This window comes from Triticum aestivum, chromosome 3B, assembly GCF_018294505.1.
Source record: "Triticum aestivum cultivar Chinese Spring chromosome 3B, IWGSC CS RefSeq v2.1, whole genome shotgun sequence".
In the NCBI taxonomy this organism is placed as follows: Eukaryota; Viridiplantae; Streptophyta; class Magnoliopsida; order Poales; family Poaceae; genus Triticum; species Triticum aestivum.
Genome location: NC_057801.1, coordinates 422779576 through 422800344, shown reverse-complemented (window position 1 = coordinate 422800344; position 20769 = coordinate 422779576). Strand labels below are relative to the sequence as shown.

At 42.4% G+C, this 20769-nt stretch overlaps 1 protein-coding gene across 2 annotated transcripts; it reads right to left on the bottom strand.

The window, feature by feature from the left end:
• Window positions 1-14755: 14755 nt before the first annotated feature.
• Window positions 14756-20261, bottom strand: LOC123070164 (uncharacterized). Of its 2 annotated transcripts, none has more exons than XM_044493199.1 (3): window positions 20004-20261; window positions 18140-18204; window positions 14756-17174 (listed from the first exon to the last, which is right to left on the bottom strand). In XM_044493199.1, the coding sequence occupies exon 3, from the start codon at window positions 16909-16911 to the stop codon at window positions 15019-15021; it is 1893 nt and encodes a 630-aa protein (XP_044349134.1). In that variant the 5' UTR covers window positions 16912-17174; window positions 18140-18204; window positions 20004-20261; the 3' UTR covers window positions 14756-15018. The 2 variants fall into 2 exon arrangements, with proteins under 2 accessions (XP_044349134.1, XP_044349136.1); XM_044493201.1 differs by having other exon boundaries at window positions 14756-17171.
• Window positions 20262-20769: the final 508 nt, after the last annotated feature.

Here is a 20769-nt window from a genome sequence, read left to right as displayed (position 1 = left end):
GCGGACCCGCCGTCGCCGACCGCCACCACCCTCGCCGGAGCCCGCCGCCGCCGCCTCGCTTTTCGCGAGAAAACCGATCATTTTTTTCGAAACCCTAGATTTGGTTTTTTAGATCCGGTTCGGTTTATTTTCGGTTTAATTTATTTTGGGGACGTTCGTCCGTACGTTCGTTTTAACAAACGGTTTTCGTCGTTTAGCCGCAGACAGCGAACGTTCGTTCGTTAGCCTGTTCGTCCATTTTTCTTTTTCTTGGATTTTCTGTGATTATTTCCGATCGCGATTTCTGATCCGATTTTCGTTCTAGTATAACTTTTCGCTCGCTTATCGGAATTAGGCGATTCAAATGCCTAGAGTTTCATCTCGAAACCCTTTTTCTGTTTAACCTACTAAAACAAGTTTTTGCTACCGTAAAATTTGACTTAGGTCCAGATTAGTAAATGAAGCCTGTTTTTTTCGTTGTTTGGGTTTCGTTGCTTCGTTTGATTTGATTCTTTTTGCAAACCGGAGTTCTTAAGTTAAACTTTATGGTTATATCTCTTATTTGAGTTTTACCTGTGCATTAGATGAGTGCTTATTGTATGCTTGTTTGTTTGCGATAGAGTATCCGGAGTGCGCCGCTTGCTACTACGAGTCTCTAGGTTTCACGGATCATCAGCAAGGCAAGTAACACTTTGATCATACCTCTTTACTACCCAGTTTTATTGCATTAGATCAATCCTCAAACAATTGCATGGTTAGGATCTGATTAATATGTGGGTTTTGGGAAGTAGATGAGGTAGAACCTAATACTTGTTTTATTATCAAACCTTTGGGAGTTACTTCTACGTTTGCTTATATTGCTATGCTATGCGAGTAGACGTGGATTGGCTAAGTGTATCCATGACAGATGTGAGTATTTTTAACTAATGGTTTATTTAAGGTGGCAACTTTAATACACATCTGGGTGGATTGAGGCACCTGGGGAACCCAGTGTTGCATGTATTTTTTTTGGAAATCCCGGGTACCGTGTGATTCTCCTATGGACCGCCACCCAGGCTCAAAGGGATCATGAGATTATTCATGCTAGAAACTTCCGTGTGCAGCCGCAAACTACTATGGGCTCTAGCATAGTTGAGTTTGTTGTGTGACCTCTTTCAGTGGTAGACTAGCAGATGTAGGGGATGTAGGTTGGTACTGTCTACCCAGAGTAAAGAGTTAATGCTTCTGAAAGACTGTGTCTTGGTCATCCGTTTCTCAAACACCATGTAGTGCGAGAAATCAAGCGGAGGAGATTGAGTCTTGCAGGGAAAAGTGCGCAAACCTCTGCAGAGTGTATAAACTAATCATGGTTAGCCGTGTCCCCAGTTATGGAAGTTTTGAGTATCTAGTACCTGGATTATGATGTGAATCTCATCATGTTACTTAATTTAATTTTGTTGGGTTAATGATGATGCTTAATTGGTATTGAGTTGGAGGAACCTTCTCAATGTTTAACAACCACCATCATAGTTAAATAAAATTTATTCCTTTGTTGTAGGGGAAAATTGGCTTTATGCAAAACTGTAACTATAGAGCTTTCCACCAGCCATATATGCATGTAATGATAGCATTATTCTGTTCATTACTCTCTATGTGTTACATTGCCAGCATATTCCATGTGCTGACCCGTTTTTGGGCTGCAACGTTCATGTTGCAGACTTTTCAGACGACGAGTAAGGTGCCTTAGGTCATGATCTTATACTCAGTGATGCCGTTGGAGTTGATGGACTCGCTTATCTTCCAAGCCCTTTGCTGTTATCGTTATTAGATGGCCTTAAGCCATATTTATTGTAATAAGTTCTATTTTCAGACATTCGATGTAATAAGTGTGTGATTGCTACTCTGTTATAAATCCTTCAAGTACTGTGCGTATCAGCATTACCGATCCAGGGATGACACTGATGCACAGAGATCAGACTGTTTGAGGTCTGGTCGCTACAAGATGGTATCAGAGCACACGCTGACTATAGGACACGACCACTAAGCTAAAGCCCTAGATCACTACTCTCTTCTCATTTCTGACTGCTCATCTTTTCTACTCTTTTAGGATGGCAGATGCAAGGAACAAGTTCACGCAACCGGATGAAGATACACTTTTCAGACGCCACTTGAAGGAAGTCACTAGATACCTGAACATCGGACTACCAAGCTTCACCGGGACCTACATCGCCACTTTACCAGAACAAGAGTGTTGGATGATTCAAGTTCAAGTTCCAGGAAGGACGTTCATGCCCGTCACTGAGCCCATAGAGTTTTTTGATGCACCAACCTGGAGTCTAGGAAAGAGCATGGCAGCCCACATCACCATGGGACGCATTGGAGAAGTTTACCAGAAGGATCTCAAGCATACTATTTACTAGATTTGTGGGCGCCGAGATGAGCAGTGGGAGATGATCAGCACCAGGAAGGATAGATCTATTGCAACTTTCATCCAGGAGTTAAACCAACACATTCGTCGCCAGGAGAACCAGATGTGTGCAGGCATGATAGATCTGAAGAAGGCAATGACCAAGATCACGGAACTGGAGGAAGAACTCAAGTCTACACGCGATGGATATGAGGAGGAAATGACGACACTCGTAGAGAAGAATGATGATCTGAAGAAGAAGCTAAAAGTATTTATGGGATTCCCTGCGACTGGAGGAGAAGATGATGATTGCACTTGCCTGGAGAACTACATCATCATCGGCGACACCGACTCGGACCCAGACGATAGCGATGATGACTTTGTTGATGAAGCTGTAGCAGATATCATGGAGTCTTCGACCGATCAATTTTTCTAGTCGACCACCATAACAGTAGTAGTATTCCCCCATGTTTATAGTATAGTCAGAGCACTTTTGTAACGACAGTTAGACCGTTGTATGCCCTTGTTTGAATTTGATTGAAGTGATATTGATTGCATTTGTCTCATGTGCATATGGGTAGTGTTTTTCTCTATAGACCTCCTTCTATTCTATATTCTCATCTTTTCTAAACCCTCAGATGCCTCTGAGACGTGACAATGGATTTGCTTTCCCACCGGAGCTCACTCAGTTGATCCAGCAGCAGAATGCATTGATGCAGATGTGAGTCCAGAATCAGAATCAGAGGAACAACAACAACAACAACAACAACAACAACAACAACAACAACAACAACAACAACAACAACAACAACAACAACAACAACAACAACAACAACAACAACAACAACAACAACAACCTGTTTGGGAAACGTAGTAATTTCAAAAAAATTCCTACGCACACGCAAGATCATGGTGATGGCATAGCAACGAGAGGGGAGAGTGTTGTCCACGTACCCTCGTAGACCGTAAGCAGAAGCGTTAGCACAACGCGGTTGATGTAGTCGTACGTCTTCACGATCCGACCGATCCAAGCACCAAACGTACGGCACCTCCGAGTTCAGCACACGTTCAGCTCGATGACGATCTCCGGGCTCCGATCCAGCAAAGCTCCGGAGATGAGTTCCGTCAGCACGACGGCGTGGTGACGATGATGATGTTCTACCGGTGCAGGGCTTCGCCTAAACTCCGCGACGATATGACCGAGGTGGAATATGGTGGAGGGGGGCACCGCACACGGCTAAGGAACGATCCGTAGATCAACTTGTTGTTTCTAGGGTGCCCCCCCCCCGCCCCCGTATATAAAGGAGCCAGGGGGGAGGAGGCGGCCGGCCAAGGAGGGCGCACCAAGGGGGGAGTCCTACTCCCACCGGGAGTAGGACTCCCTTCTTTCCTAGTTGGAGTAGGAGAAGGGGGGAAAGAGGAGGAAGAGGGGAAGGAAAGGGGGGGCGCCGCCCCCCTTCCCTTGTCCTATTCGGACTAGGAAGGGGAGGGGCGCGCGGCCCCCTCCTGCCTCCTTCCCTCTTCTCCCTCAAGGCCCATGTAGGCCCAATAACCCCCCCGGGGGGTTCCGGTAACCTCCCGGTACTCCGGTAAAATGCCGATTTCACCCGGAACACTTCCGATGTCCAAACATAGGCTTCCAATATATCAATCTTTATGTCTCGACCATTTTGAGACTCCTCGTCATGTCCGTGATCACATCCGGGACTCCGAACAAACTTCGGTACATCAAAACTTATAAACTCATAATAAAACTGTCATCGTAACGTTAAGCGTGCGGACCCTACGGGTTCGAGAACTATGTAGACATGACCTAGAACTATTCTCGGTCAATAACCAATAGCGGAACCTGGATGCTCATATTGGTTCCTACATATTCTACGAAGATCTTTATCGGTCAAACCGCATAACAACATACGTTGTTCCCTTTGTCATCGGTATGTTACTTGCCCGAGATTTGATCGTCGGTATCCAATACCTAGTTCAATCTCGTTACCGGCAAGTCTCTTTACTCGTTATGTAATGCATCATCCCGTAACCAACTCATTGGTTACATTGCTTGCAAGGCTTATAGTGATGAGCATTACCTAGAGGGCCCAGAGATACCTCTCCGACAATCGGAGTGACAAAACCTAATCTCGAAATACGCCAACTCAACATGTACCTTCGGAGACACCTGTAGTACTCCTTTACAATCACCCAGTTACGTTGTGACATTTGGTAGTACCCAAAGTGTTCCTCCGATAAACGGGAGTTGCATAATTCTCATAGTTACAGGAACATGTATAAGTCATGAAGAAAGCAATAGCAATATACTAAACGATCAAGTGCTAGGCTAACGGAATGGGTCATGTCAATCACATCATTCTCCTAATGATGTGATCCCATTAATCAAATGATAACACATGTCTATGGTTAGGAAACATAACCATCTTTAATTAATGAGCTAGTCAAGTAGAGGCATACTAGTGACTATATGTTTGTCTATATATTCACACATGTATCATGTTTCCGGTTAATACAATTCTAGCATGAATAATAAACATTTATCATGATATGAGGAAATAAATAATAACTTTATTATTGCCTCTAGGGCATATTTCCTTCAGTCTCCCACTTGCACTAGAGTCAATAATCTAGATTACATAGTAATGATTCTAACACCCATGGAGTCTTGGTGCTGATCATGTTTTGCTCGTGAGAGAGGCTTAGTCAATGGGTCTGCAACATTCAGATCCGTATGTATCTTGCAAATCTCTATGTCTCCCACTTGGACTTGGTCCCGAATGGAATTGAAGCGTCTCTTGCTATAGAAGAAATCAATGTTTTGAGTGGAAAGATGGATGAACTTATGAAGTTGTTTGCTACTAAAAATACTCCTCTTGATCCCAATGATATGCCTTTGTCTACTTTGATTGAGAATAATCATGAATCTATGGATGTGAATTTTGTTGGTAGGAATAGTTTTGGAAACAATGCTTATAGAGGAAACTTTAATTCTAGACCGTTCCCTAGCAATTCCTCTAATAATTATGGAAATTCCTACAATAATTCTTATGGTAATTTTAATAAGATGCCCTCTGATTTTGAGAATAGTGTGAAAGAATTTATGATGTCTCAAAAGAATTTTAATGCCTTGCTTGAAGAAAAATTTCTCAAAGTTGATGATTTGGCTAGGAATGTTGATAGACTTTCGCTTGATGTTGATTCTCTTAAACTTAGATCTACTCCTCCCAAGCATGATATCCATGAGTCTCTCAAAGCCATGAGAATTTCCGTTGATAAGTGCAAGGAAAGAACCGCTAGATTGCGTGCTAAGAAAGATTGCTTTGTAAAGGCGTGTTCTTCTAGTTTTAATGAAAATAATGATGAAGATCTTAAAGTTATTGATGTGTCTCCCATTAGATCTTTGTTTTGCAATATGAATCTTGATAATAATGGGACTGGAGATGAGTCAACTTTAGTTAGAAGGCGTCCCAATAATTCAGAGTTTTTAGATCTTGATGCTAAATTTGGTAAAAGTGGGATTGAAGAGGTCATGACTTTAAATAGCATTGAACCCACTATCTTGGATTTCAAGGAATTTGATTATGATAATTGTTTTTTAGAAGGTTGTATTTCCTTATTGCAATCCATTGTGAATTCTCCTCATGCTTATAGTCAAAATAAAGCTTTTACCAAACATATCGTTGATCCCTTGATGCAATCTTATGATGAAAAACTTAATTTGGAAGTTTCTATACCTTGAAAACTTAATGATGAGTGGGAACCTACTATAAAGATTAAAATTAAAGATCATGAGTGCTTTGCTTTGTGTGATTTGGGTGCTAGTGTTTCCACGATTCCGAAAACTTTATGTGATATTCTAGGTTTCCATGATCTTGATGATTGCTCTTTAAATTTGCACCCTGTGGATTCCACCATTAAAAAGCCAATGGGAAGGATCAATGATGTTCTCATAGTTGCAGATAGAAATCTGGTGCCCGTAGATTTTATCGTTCTTGATATAGATTGCAATCTTTCTTGCCCTATTATTCTTGGTAGACCTTTCCTTAGAACGATCGGCGCGATTATTAATATGAAGGAAGGGAATATTAGATTTCAATTTCCATTAAAGAAAGGCATTGAGCACTTTCCAAGAAAGAAAGTCAAATTACCTTATGAATCTATCATGCGAGCTACTTATGAATTGAGTGCCAAAGATGGCACTACTTAGATCTATCATCACTTTTATGCCTAGCTAGGGGCGTTAAACGATAGCGCTAGTTGGGAGGCAACCCAATTTTAATTATGTTTTTTGTTTTTGTTTCTGCTTAGTAATAAATTTCGCATCTACCTTCTGTCTAAATGTGTTTTTATGTTTTAATTAGTGTTTGTGCCAAGTAGAACCTATAGGATAACCTATGGTGATAGTTAATTTGACTCTGCTGAAAAACAGAAACTTTGCGCGCATGAAATTAGTTTTGTTAAATCAGAAAAACTTGATTTTGCGTTGATTCTTTTTGTTGCTGATCAATAGACAAATTGTCCAGGACTTCCTATTTTCGTAGGATTTTTAGAGTTCCAGAAATTTGCGTTAGTTACAGATTGCTACAGACTGCTCTGGTTTTGAAAGATTCTGCTTTTCGTGTGTTGTTTACTTATTTTGATGCATCTATGGCTAGCATTAAGTGGTATGAACCATAGAGAACTTGGAATACAGTAGTTTTAACACCAAAATAAATAAAGAATGATTTAATTACAGTACCTTATGTGGTGGTTTTGTTTTCTTTCACTAACGGAGCTTATGAGATTTTCTGTTGAGTTGTGTTGTGAAGTTTTCAAGTTTTGGGTAAATCTTTGATGGACTATGGAATAAGGAGTGGCAAAGGCCTAAGCTTAGGGATGCCCAAGGCACCCCAAGATATTCAAGAATAGCAAAAAGCCTAAGCTTGGGGATGCCCCGGGAAGGCATCCCCTCTTTCGTCTTCGTTCATTGGTAACTTTACTTGGAGCTATATTTTTATTCGCCACATGATATGTGGTTTGCTTGGAGCGTCGTGTATTATATTAGTATTTGCTTTTTAGTTTACCACAATCATCCTTGCTGTACACACCTTTTGGGAGAAGCCTACTTGATTAGAATTTATTAGAATATGCTATGTGCTTCACTTATATCTTTTGAGGTTGATAGTTTTTGCTCTAGTGCTTCACTTATATCTTTTAGAGCACGGCGGTGTCTTAATTTTGTAGAAATTGCTAGTCTCTCATGCTTCACTTATATTATTTTGAGAGTCTTTTAGAACAACATGGTATTTTCTATGATCATAAAATTGGTCCTAGAATGGTAGGCATCCAAGTTGGGTATAATAAAAACTATCATAGGAAGTGAATTGGATGCTATGATCAATTTGATACTTGATAATTGTTTTGAGATATGGAGGTAGTGATATTAAAGTCATACTAGTTGGGTGATTATGAATTAAAGAATTCTTGTGTTGAAGTTAGCAAGTCCCGTAGCATGCACGTATGGTTAAAGTTGTGTAACAAATCTGAAACATGAAGTGTACCTGGCTTGTGCATCCTTATGAGTGGCGGTCGAGGACGAGCGATGGTCTTTTCCTACCAATCTATCCCGCTAGGAGCATGCACGTAGTGCTTGGTTTTTGTTGACTTCTAAATTTTTGTAATAAGTATATGAGTTCTTTTGACTAATGTTGAGCCCATGGATTATACGCACTTTTACCTTTCCACCATTGCTAGCCTCTTCGGTACCGTGCATTGCCCTTTCTCACCTTGAGAGTTGGTGCAAACTTCGTCGGTGCATCCAAACCCCATAATACGATACGCTCTGTCACACATAAACCTCCTTATATCTTCCTCAAAACAGCCACCATACCTACCTATTATGGCATTTCCATAGCCATTCCGAGATATATTGCCATGCAACTTTCCACCATTCCGTTTATCATCATGACATACATTACTTTTGTCATATTGCCATTGCATGACCATGTAGTTGACATCGTATTTGTGGCAAAGCAACCATGCATAATTTTTCATACATGTCACTTTTGATTCATTGCACCATCCCGGTACACCGCCGGAGGCATTCATATAGAGTCATATCTTGTTCTAGTTTTGAGTTGTAATTCATATGTTGTAATCAATGAAAGTGTGATGATCATCATTATTAGAGCATTGCCCAAAAAGAAAAAAAAAGATAAAGAAAGAAAGGCCAAAAGAAAAAGAAAGGCCAAAGAAAAAATAGAAGAAAAAAAAGGAAAAAAAGGGGCAATGTTACTATCTCTTTTCCACACTTGTGCTTCAAAGTAGCTTCATGTTCTTTATATAGTGAGTCTCATATATTGTGCTTCAAAGTAGCACCATGTTTTTCATATAGAGAGTCTCATATGTTGTCACTTTCATATACTAGTGGGAATTTTTCATTATAGAACTTGGCTTGTATATTCCTACGATGGGCTTCCTCAAATGCCCTAGGTCTTCGTGAGCAAGCAAGTTGGATGCACACCCACTAGTTTTCTTATGTTGAGCTTTCATTCATTTATAGCTCTAGTGCATCTGTTGCATGGCAATCCCTCTCCTCATGTTGACATCAATTGATGGGCATCTCCATAGCTCGTTGACTATCCTCGTCAATGTGAGACTTTCTCCTTTTTTTGTCTTCTCCACACAATCCCCATCATCATATTCTATTCCACCGATAGTGCTATATCTATGGCTCACGCTCATGTATTGCGTGAAAGTTAAAAAAGTTTGAGATTATTTAAGTACAAAACAATTGCTTGGCTTGTTATCGGGGGTGTAGAATTTTGGAACATTTTTGTGTGACGAAAATGAAGCATAGTCTAACTATATGATTTTGTAGGGATGAACTTTCTTTCGCCATGTTATTTTGAGAAGACATGATTGCTTTGATTAGTATGATTGAAGTATTACTATTTCTTTTATCAATATCAACTTTTATTTTGAATCGTTTGGATCTGAACATTCATGCCACAATAAATAAAATTACATTGAGAATTATGCTAGGTAGCATTCCACATCAAAAATTCTGTTTTTATCATTTACCTACTCGAGCACGAGCAGGAATTAAGCTTGGGGATGCTTGATACGTCTCCAACGTATCTATAATTTTTTATTGTTCCATGCTATTATATTACCCCTTTTGGATGTTTATGGGCTTTATTTTACATTTATATCTTTTGGGACTAACCTACTAACCGGAGGCCCAGCCCGTATTGCTGTTTTTTTTGCCTATTTTAGTATTTCGAAGAAAAGGAATATAAAACGGAGTCCAAACGGAATGAAACCTTCGGAAGCGTGATTTTTGGAACGAACGTGATCCAGAGGACTTGGAGTGCAAGTCAAGAAGCAATCGAGGCAGCCAGGAGATAGGAGGGCGCGCCCACCTCTCCTGGGCCCCACGAGCGGCCACCGACGTTCTTCTTCCTCCTATATATACCTACGTACCCCGAAAACATCCAGGGAGCCAACGAAAAACAATATCCACCGCCGTAACCTTCTGTATCCGCGAGATCCCATCTTGGAGCCTTCGCCGGCACTCCGCCGGAGGGGGAATCGACCATGGAGGGCTTCTACATCGACACCATAGCCGCTCTGATGAGTTGTGAGTAGTTTACCACAGACCTTCGGGTCCATAGTTATTAGCTAGATGGCTTCTTCTCTCTTTTTGGATCTCAATACAATGTTCTCCCCCTCTCTTGTGGAGATCTATTTGATGTAAACTCTTTTTGCGGTGTGTTTGTCGAGATCCGATGAATTGTGGGTTTGTGATCAAGTTTATCTATGAGAAATATTTGAATCTTCTCTGAATTCTTTTATGTATGATTGAGTTATCTTTGCAAGTCTCTTCGAATTATCAGTTTGGTTTGGCCTACTAGATTGATCTTTCTTTCCATGGGAGAAGTGCTTAGCTTTGGGTTCAATCTTGTGGTGTCCTTACCCAGTGACAGAAAGGGTTGCAAGGCACGTATTGTATTGTTGCCATCGAGGATAAAAAGATGGGGTTTATATCATATTGCTTGAGTTTATCCCTCTACATCATGTCATCTTTCTTAATGCGTTACTCTGTTCTTATGAACATAATACTCTAGATGCATGCTGGATAGCGGTCGATGTGTGGAGTGATAGTAGTAGATGCAGGCAGGAGTCGGTCTACTTGTCGCGGACGTGATGCCTATATACATGATCATGCCTAGATAATCTCATAATTATTCGCTTTTCTATCAATTGCTCGACAGTAATTTGTTCACCCACCGTAATACTTATGCTATCTTGAGAGAAGCCACTAGTGAAACCTATGGCCCACGGGTCTATCTTTTATCATATAAGCTTTCATTCTACTTTTATTTGCATCTTTACTTTCTGCATCTATATTATAAAATACCAAAAATATATTTATCTTATCATACTATCTCTATCAGATCTCACTTTCGCAAGTGGCCGTGAAGGGATTGACAACCCCTTTATTGCGTTGGTTGCGAGTTCTTTGTTTGTTTGTGTAGGTACATGGGACTTTTGAGGAGCCTCCTACTGGATTGATACCTTGGTTCTTAAAAATTGAGGGAAATACTTACGCTACTATTGCTGCATCACCCTTTCATCTTCAAGAAAAACCAACGCAAGCTCAAGACATAGCAGACAACAAATTGCCATATGCAGAGTTCTCTTACAACAACAGTTATCAATCCAGTTTGAAGATGGCCCCTTTCGAAGCTTTGTACGGAAGGAGGTGCAGGACACCATTGTTGTGGGATGAAGTTGGAGACCGTTAGCTGTTTGGACCAGATTTGATTAAGGAGTCTGAAGAGACAGTTAAGTTGATTCGCGATAGGCTCAAGGTAGCCCAGTCCAGGCAGAAAAGCTATGCAGATTCTAAACGCAAGGAGACAGTATACGAAGTCGAAGACAGAGTTTATCTTCATGTATCCCCACTTCGAGGAGTTAAGCGTTTTGGAGTTAAAGGAAAGTTAGCGCCACGTTTTATGGGACCATACAAAGTTTTGGAGCGTATGGGAGAAGTTGCTTACAAGTTGGAATTGCCCGAAGGATTGTCAGGAGTTCATGATGTGTTCCACGTTTCCCAGTTGAAGAAGTGCCACGCAGACTTGGCTGATATACCGCTGAGAGATACAGTGCCACTAGAAGCGATTCAGTTGGATAGTGATTTAACCTATGAGGAGAAACCAGTCAAGATTCTCGATTATGCCAGCCGAGTCACCCGCAGCAAGGTTATCAAGTTTTGTAAAGTTCAGTGGAGCCACCATACAGAGGATGAAGCCACCTGAGAGCGAGAAGAAGATCTACTGAAGAACCACCCTCACCTATTTTCTAGCTAACCCGAATCTCGAGGGCGAGATTCATCTTAAGGGGGTAGGTTTGTAACATCCCAAATTTTCAATTTGGAATGTTATACACTAGATCATTATTGCATATCATGTTTTATTGCATTTTGGCTAGATCCTAGAAATTCTACGCAACTCAAGGACCCACGGAGAGAGTTGGGGATTTCGTTATTTTCATATTTGAGTTTTCTCAAATTTTGAAAATAGAATCATTTGATTTTAATTATTTTATCTTCAAATATTTCAATTATAAAAATAAGAGAGAGGGAATAAAATGACTTTCCCAAAATAAAGAAATATTGGAGATTTAATAATAAAATCAAATAAGATTTTATTTCGGAGTTTATCGCTATTTTATTTTGAATTAGGAAAAATGCGTTTTTCAAAATTGAATTTTAGGCCCAAATAAATGTTCACCTAGTCCGTCTTATTTTTAGAGGACGGGGATAATTTATTTCGGGATTTTTGGAGTTCGTTTAGTATTTTTTTTATTTTTTTTTCTGCGCGAAATTATTTAAAAAAAACGAACCGACCTACCGGGTCGTGTCCGTCCCGGACTCCTGGCCCGGCCGGCCCTTATAAGCCAGGAGGCCACCCCACCAGCCCAGTCGCCCGCCCCCGAAACCCTAGCCCCGATCCGCCGCCGCTGCGAGCCGCCGCCCGCGCCGCCGCCGTTGACCGCCGCCGCCGACCCTGCCACCGCCCTCGCCGGAGGTAGCCGCCGCCGCCTCGGTTTTTGCGAGAAAATCGATCGTTTTTTTCAAAACCCTAGATCCGTGTTTTTAGATCCGATTCGGTTTAGTTTATTTTGTGGACGTTCGTCCGTACGTTCGTTTTAACGAATGGTTTTCGTCGTTTAGCCGCAGACAGCGAACGTTCATTCGTTAGCCTGTTCGTCCGTTTTTCTTTTTCTCGGATTTTCCGCGATTATTTCCGATCGCGATTTCTGATCCGATTTTCGTTCTAGTATAACTTTTCGCTCGTTTATCGGAATCAGGTGATTCAAGCGCCTAGAGTTTCGTCTCGAAACCCTTTTTCCGTTTAACCTACTCAAACAAGTTTTTGCTACCGTAAAATTTGAATTAGGTCCAGATTAGTAAATGAAGCCTGTTTCTTTCGCCGTTTGAGTTTCGTTGCTTCGTTTGATTTGATTCTTTTTACAAACCGGAGTTCTTAAGTTGAACTTTCTGGTTAGATCTCTTATTTGTGTTTTACGTGTGCATTAGATGAGTGCTTATTGTATGCTTGTTTGTTTGCGATAGAGTATCCGGAGTGCGCCGCTTGCTACTACGAGTCTCTAGGTTTCACGGATCATCAGCAAGACAAGTAACACTTTGATCATACCTCTTTACTACCCAGTTTTATTGCATTAGATCAATCCTCAAACAATTGCATGGTTAGGATCTGATTAATATGTGAGTTTTGGGAAGTAGATGAGGTAGAACCTAATACCTGTTTTATTATCAAACCTTTGGGAGTTACTTCTATGTTTGCTTATATTGCTATGCTATGCGAGTAGACGTGGATTGGGTGAGTGTATCCATGACCGATGTGAGTATTGTTAAGTAATGGTTTATTTAAGGTGGCAACTTTAATACACATCTGGATAGATTGAGTCAACTGGGGAACCCGGTGTTGCCTGTATTTTTTTGAAAATCCCGGGGTACCGTGTGATTCTCCTATGGACCGTCACCCAGGCTCAAAGGGATCATGAGATTATTCATGCTAGAAACTTTCGTGTGCAGCCGCAAACTACTATGCGCTCTAGCATAGTTGAGTATGTTGTGTGACCTCTTTCAGTGGTAGACTAGCAAATGTAGGGGATGTAGGTTGATATTGTCTATCCAGAGTAAAGAGTTAATGCTTCTGAAAGACTGTGTCTCGATCATCCGTCTCTCAAACACCATGTAGTGCGAGAAATCAAGCGGAGGAGATCGAGTCTTGCGGGGAAAAGTGCGCAAACCTCTGCAGAGTGTATAAACTAATCATGGTTAGCCGTATCCCCGGTTATGGACGTTTGGAGTATCTAGTACCTGGATTATCATGTGAATCTCATCATGTTACTTAATTTAATTTTGTTGGGTTAATGATGATGCTTAATTGAGATTGAGTTGGAGGAACCTTCTCAATATTTAACAACCACCATCATAGTTAAATAAAATATATTCCTTTGTTGTAGAAAAAATGGCTTTATGCAAAACTGTAACCATACAGCTTTCCACCAGCCATATATGCATGTAGTGATAGCATTATTCTGTTCATTACTCTCTATGTGTTACATTGTCAGCATATTCCATGTGCTGACCCGTTTTCGGGCTGCAACGTTCATGTTGCAGACTTTTCAGACGACGAGTAAGGTGTCTTAGGTCGTGATCTTATACTCAGTGATGTCGTTGGAGTTGATGGACTCACTTATCTTCCAAGCTTTCCGCTGTTATCGTTATTAGATGGCCTTAAGCCATATTTATTGTAATAAGTTCTCTTTTGAGACATTCAATGTAATAAGTGTGTGATTGCTACTCTATTATAAATTCTTCAAGTACTGCGCGTATCAGCATTACCGATCCCTGTCTGAGATCTGGTCGCTACATGTGCATATTAACCTTTACTCTTGAGTTAACTGCATATCATCTCCTTTTCCTTTTCGGAGATCATTCATGTTGCGTGCTGGTTAAGGAAGAACCAGTGCAATCGAGGTTGCGTTTGACATTGGCGCAGGACGCCTATATGGAATTTCTGGAGGAAACCACCACCTAGAAGTCAGATTCCCAGGGTCTCTTTGGTTGGTGTTTTGGTTGGTATAGAGTTTCTAGCAATGACATGTGCATCAACGTTCATGGCGACAGAGAATTATCCGATGACTCGCAAAAAAAAAGAGAATTATCTGATGAATAATCGATAACCAAATAACCCTCATCCGATCAATAGACGACGTACTTCTACCCGCCAAAAAATTATACTACCTGCTGCACTATTACCAGAAACACGAAGGAAAGCAAACTGCGGAGAGATGACATCCAAGTAGGAAATGTGAAGCAGTATCAGACTACATATATATTGTAATAAACACAAAGCAAGGGCAGTTTGACGACATTAATAATTAATTAATTACAATAACAGAGAATCCCACAACGCTCTCCCTTATTTATTCTACACGGAGGATATATGTCCCCTATCACTTCCAAACGACTAGGACAACAATTGGTGAAATGTGGATCACAGCATTAGCTCTGGAAACAGATCAAAACTTGAAGCAACCAATTCTTGATGAGAATGTCCGCCCACTCACATCCACGCCATCATGACAGAAGCGCCGTTCTCCGAGTTACCAACAGGGCCTGTGTGGTTTCCGCCGCGAGAAAGCAGCGCCAGCAGCCCGCCGCCATGCACCCTGCCCTCCGGCAATGGAGGCTCCGACTGCATCGAAACAGGATCAACCTTCACTGCTGCAGCAACTTCCATCTCGTCGGGTTTAACATCTGTGGCGAAGTGGTGGATCACAGGGCCTAATGTACCACCACCATGAACACAGTGGTCCTGGACTAGAGCGGTGTGAGCTGAACAGAGGCCAGTCTTGCTGCGAGCAAATTTATCACACTGCTCTGTGCCAATACCGAAGCTCGAGTCCGGCAGGCCCCATGAGCAGCGCTTGCCTCCCCCGTGCGCCTTGCAGAAATCAGTGCTCCCCTGCGCACTCTTCACACAGCCGTCGAACCTGCATCTCTTGCCACCACCATGGCGCACACAGTACTCCGTCCGCCCTCTAGCACTCTTGGTGCAATCAGAAATAGCGCACCTCTTCCCACCACCGTGCGCAACACAGTACTGCGTCCCGCCATGCACGCTCTTGGGGCACACTCCACCACCCTCAAACAAGCAGCGCTTGCCTCCTCCGTGGCCCTTGCAGTAAGGGGTGCTGCCTTCAGCTCCTTTGGTACAGCCCAAGAAAGTGCAGCGCTTGCCTCCACCGTGCGCCTTGCAGAACTTTGTGCTTCCCTGTGCACCCTTTGCACATTCTGGAAATTGGCAACGCCTCCCACCCCCATGAGAGATGCAGAGGCCAGAATGACCTTCTGCGCTCTTGGTGCACTTGTCTTGCTGACACCTTTTTCCACCTCCATGCCTGATGCATAAGCCAGATCTTCCTCGGGCAGCACGGGAGCAGCCATCATTACTGCACCGGCGGCCACCACCATGGGCAATGCAGTGGTCGGTGCGCCCTTCAGCGCTCTTTGTACATCCAAGAAACTCGCATCTCCTCCCTCCGCCATGGGCCTTGCAATATATGGTCCTTCCTTCAGCACCCTTCTGGCAACCAGGTTTCTGGCATCGCCTACCACCACCATGGGCTATGCAATGCCCTGATGCACCTCTTGCCCCTTTCCCACATCCAGGGAACTGGCAGGTTTTAGTGTTAAGATTGCGCTGCTGAGGGTTAGTTACCACCGAAGTACAGGCAACCGAGCTCTTCACACTTGCTGGCAGAGTTGACGATATGACTGGCGAAGACAAAGTACCATTCTCTTGTCTGGGTATCTTCGAAAATGGGAAGGCATATGTTGCTTCAGACGCATATGATGATGAAATCACAGAGTGCTCAAAACCCCAACTAGACGGTGCTGACCCATTCCCTATAATGGCTGGTAATGAATAGGTCACTGGTATGTCCAAGCCATCATGAATATTTGGTGACACCATATTTGTACAAGTGACAGCAGATTCAGGTGAGCCAGTGGATAAACTCAACTGAAGATCCAGTTTAGGAGATTTGGCCACCAAACCAGCAGAGGATTTCCTTTGGAAGTGTGCAACATCATTGCCAAGGGAAAGCTCAAAATTCAAGCTAAGATCAACAGATGACTCCTCATCAGCCTCCTTTAGCGAGCACGGAGACATTGCACAAGCTGTGGCAGAGCTTACTTTGCTATTGTCAGATGAACTTGGTGAACGGCCTAAACCCAGAGTGAGTAATGCATCCCCAGTACCTTCTGCTCCCGCCATAGTACCCCACTTCCTTTTCAGGGCTTTTGTGTTAGTGAATGAAAAGCTGGAGTATGATGTGGAATCAAGTGTAGTGCCTCTATGCTGAGCAGTATGTTGGACTGAGCTCTGGTAATGACAAGTGTTTAACGAGTTGATGCTATCACCAAATCCAAGGCCATGAGAAGTTTTGTCCATTCCAATTCGGAAACATCAACCAATTAGTAAATGAAAAGAACCACCAGTTGACTGACTTCCTGGTATCATAACTTTATTTATTAACTTCTACTAGGTTAGAAAACTCAGAACAGCTTGCAACCCCCGCTAACAAAGCCAGATACATCATCACGATCCATTTCTCGCCAGTATGTATGGGGTGAGTGGGATGAAGTTTTGAACTGACCCTCAGTTTCTACTTAGAAACTTCCACAGTTCAGGCCAAACAGAAAGTGATGATCCTGCTGATTAGTAAAAAAATATGAGGTGAGAATCTAGGAAGTCTCAACTACAAAGCTCATGCAGCAAAAATAAAAATAGATCCATAAAAGGCTACTTAACATTAAAGGGTCATAAAAATTGCACACAAAGAGAAAAGGAGACCACAACCAGGAGCAGCTATCTACTAAAAGGAGAGCACAGTCATGACATGTCCACTTCTGTCATGATCAACAGATCCTAGAATTGTCGGTGCCTTTATAATTCAAAACAAACTAATGTTGGTTTACCCTAATGCTAAACCGTTCAACTTGTAAATTTAACAGACTCTGTTTAGAATTTTGTAGTGACTTCAATAATTAGCTTTTATAATCATATTCTCTCAAGATATTAGTACCTCCGTCCCAAATTACTTGTCTTAGATTTGATACGGATGTATCAAACACTAAAACGTGTCTAGATACATCCGTATCTAGACAAATGTAAGACAAGTAATTCGAGACGGAGGGAGTATAAGATTATAACATTGCATAGCATTGTTTTGAGATGAGTCTATATGTATCATTTTTATTTGTTGATCTGTAAGTGCCTACACAGATCAAAGATCAGAAAGATTGATTACACATGTACTATATCAGTTGAGGGGACAACAAATCTTAGACCCTATAGATGGCCAGGTGTAATTCAATATTGCAGTTCCAACTGCATTAAACATTTGTCATCTGTTGTTTATTTGAATACCAGCACCCCATTATCTTATAACAAGTAATGAAGTTGAACAGCATGACACCTTTTGCTCTGAACAGGAATACGTGCTTCCTGTTAATTCTTTCATAAGAAATAGAATGTGCAGTTTCATCTTTGATTTGCATAAGATAACCAACAACAAGTACACTTCATAAGATGCAGTAGCAAGGCAGAAAAATGTCGGTATGTAGGACCTTAAAATAAAGAAGATATCAAAGAAGATATCAAAGATGATGAATTATACCCAGTATAGCAGCACTCGCGGAGCCCAAATGAGTTGAGAACACACAGGAGTGAAATCAGCGGTCCCTGCAAAAAGAACATAGTCTTGTTAAAATTTATGTGGTGGATAAAAGATTGTAGATCATGCTAAATACATGTTTCACTTGTCTATTTTTAGTGCACATCAGAAGGAAAATGTTAAAGTTGCTGACACTGTAGCCCACATATTATAGCTAAAAATTATGTCATGTTCCTTTTGCAAAACACATTATAGGAAGTACCAACCACAGGGTTATCAGAATAACACCAACTTCGGGGAGATCCTATTCACTTACTACTAGCTCATCCCTTCTACAGTATTTTTAAGTTCAGTATGTATTACTTGCCAGGAGATGATTGTATGACCAGTTTGTCGAAAAGAAGGAAAAAGGTAGTCTTCACTCACAACTAAAAGAGTTATAGTAAGGTCTTCAATTCTTCATATGCTTAGCGCGCGCATCAGATTCTTGTGCATGCCCTTACAGAAGTTGGGACAACCTAAAACTAGACGCCGCCTCAATCAATATGGCATCACATTTTTTGCATAACCAAACTTTGCCACAAGTATGGCTCTTATTTGTCTCACTACCACAACTATGGGATGCTGCACTTCCTTAGCATCCTGCCAGGCTGATAAAACGACCCTTTTGCCAAACATTGCAAAAGCAATGGTGACCAATCTCTTTGCGACAAGCCACAGTTGTTGGCAGTCTGGCAGTAGCTAGCTTAGATATAATATTGTTGCATTTTTTTCGTCATAGGATTAGTGCCAGTGCTTTTGGAGGAGCCTCCAATCAATAAAGATACAACGATCCCATCAGCTATGATTTGCTTTTCAGATCAAACATTGACATCAATAAGTAATTATTCGTGAGACAGCCAGCCTTGTTATCCATGGCAACTCGCCGAGTCTTAATTCCCAAAACCTAGACGCCAACCCAAACCGTGCAACTGGACAATATTATGACAGGTTTTCACAAAGTTCGTGAGGAAACGCCGGTGAGTCTTCACCTTTTTACTTCGCTTGAGAAATGATTTTTTTTTTCGAAAAGTTGAGAAATGGAAATGTATCATACCCCTGAAGGGATTGCATACCCAAGAAAACAAGCAAAAGCGATAAGACGTTTATTACTATTATAACTCTAATTCTGTAATTAGCATTCGCAAGAATCTAAAGTTTTGTACATCAACCCAGCCATAATTTAACGAAGCACGAATAGTGACAGGTGATACAAAGGGACATCCACCGAAATGATCTTCCCTGTCAGTCATCGAATTAACAAGGGCAACCGAAACAGAGAAGACAAATCTGAGGCAAACACGTCCATATGCCTTGAGGAATGGCCCATGAAAAACTAGAAATCGGGAGCCATAATCCATAACGACCCGGTATGAGAAAAAGAGGTAAGAAACAAATTCCAGCGGCGGCCGTTTGTATCACCAGATTGCTCACCCTGAACAGAAAGCACCAAAAAAGGGGGCGCAAAAGGCTGCATGCTAAAGGAAAGGAAAGGAGAGGAAAGAGCGCATGAATGAAAGCCGCCAAAAAATTTCTTATCTCAGAGGAAAACCAAACCAACAAACGGGCATGCCATGACTTTCTCTGCACATCACACAATCACAAGAACCATGAAAGAAGAAACACGCGCACAGTCAGAAAGAGATATCTAAAGAAAACAGGTTTCAGAGAGTCGTGAATCTGGCACGAATCGGCGGAAAACGAAAATCCCGGCGCGCATCGGAGACGATAACAGACAGGAGCAAGCGCTTCCCGGCAAACGACATATACATACATATAGACATGGAAGCGGGTAGGGAGGGCGAGGAGAATCCGGCAGCCGACGCACCTGGGTGTGGGTGGAGGAGGAGGAGGAGGAAGCGGGCGATCCAATCGACTGGGTCGCGAGGGTGGCTAGGGTTTTGAGGTAGTTGCGCGAGCGCGAGAGACCCGGCGGCCAGCAGACCAGATTTGTAGGGAGGAAGGACGGGAGTTGAGCGGGGTTGAAGGAAAGCTCAGCGGAGAAAAACCGAGGACGCAGGCGGGCAGGGGGTGCTATAAAACAGAGAAGGGAGTGGGGTGGGGCGGGGCGCCACAGGTAAAACGCTGTGGCCACCCGGTTGTGTGATGACTTGATGAGGGGGAGGGAAAATTGGAAAGCGGGCAAAAGGCGATGCACTCGTGCCTCCTCTTTCCACCTGGTTTGGCATCTTGTCCAGGTACGACCGCTTCTCTTCTTGCTTACTTCTACTACCACCGCTACCACTTTTTTTCCAGGAAAGTCAGGAGCCTTATTCCAACAATTGTTCGTGAGGGCTCCGACTTTGGCCCTGTTTGTTTCATAAGTCTTAGGATTTTTTTAAGTCTCAACTTATAAGTCATAATTTCCTACCTGTTTGTTTACAGGGACTTATAAGTCCCGAGTAGGGACTCGGGACTTATAAGTCCATGTTGCACCGCTGCAACGAGGCTCAGGAGAAGGCCTGTCCGGCGATTGGAGGCACCGCTGCAACGAACCGAGGCAGAACGAACCGAGGTGGGGCGGCGACGGGGCGGCGAACCGAGGCAGAACGAACTGAGGCGGGGCGACGACGGGGCGGCGACGCGGCGGCGAC

Excerpts from the sequence above, each read along its gene's own strand:
- LOC123070164 (XM_044493199.1), bottom strand. The coding sequence starts at position 16,911 with ATGGACAAAACTTCTCATGGCCTTGGATTTGGTGATAGCATCAACTCG.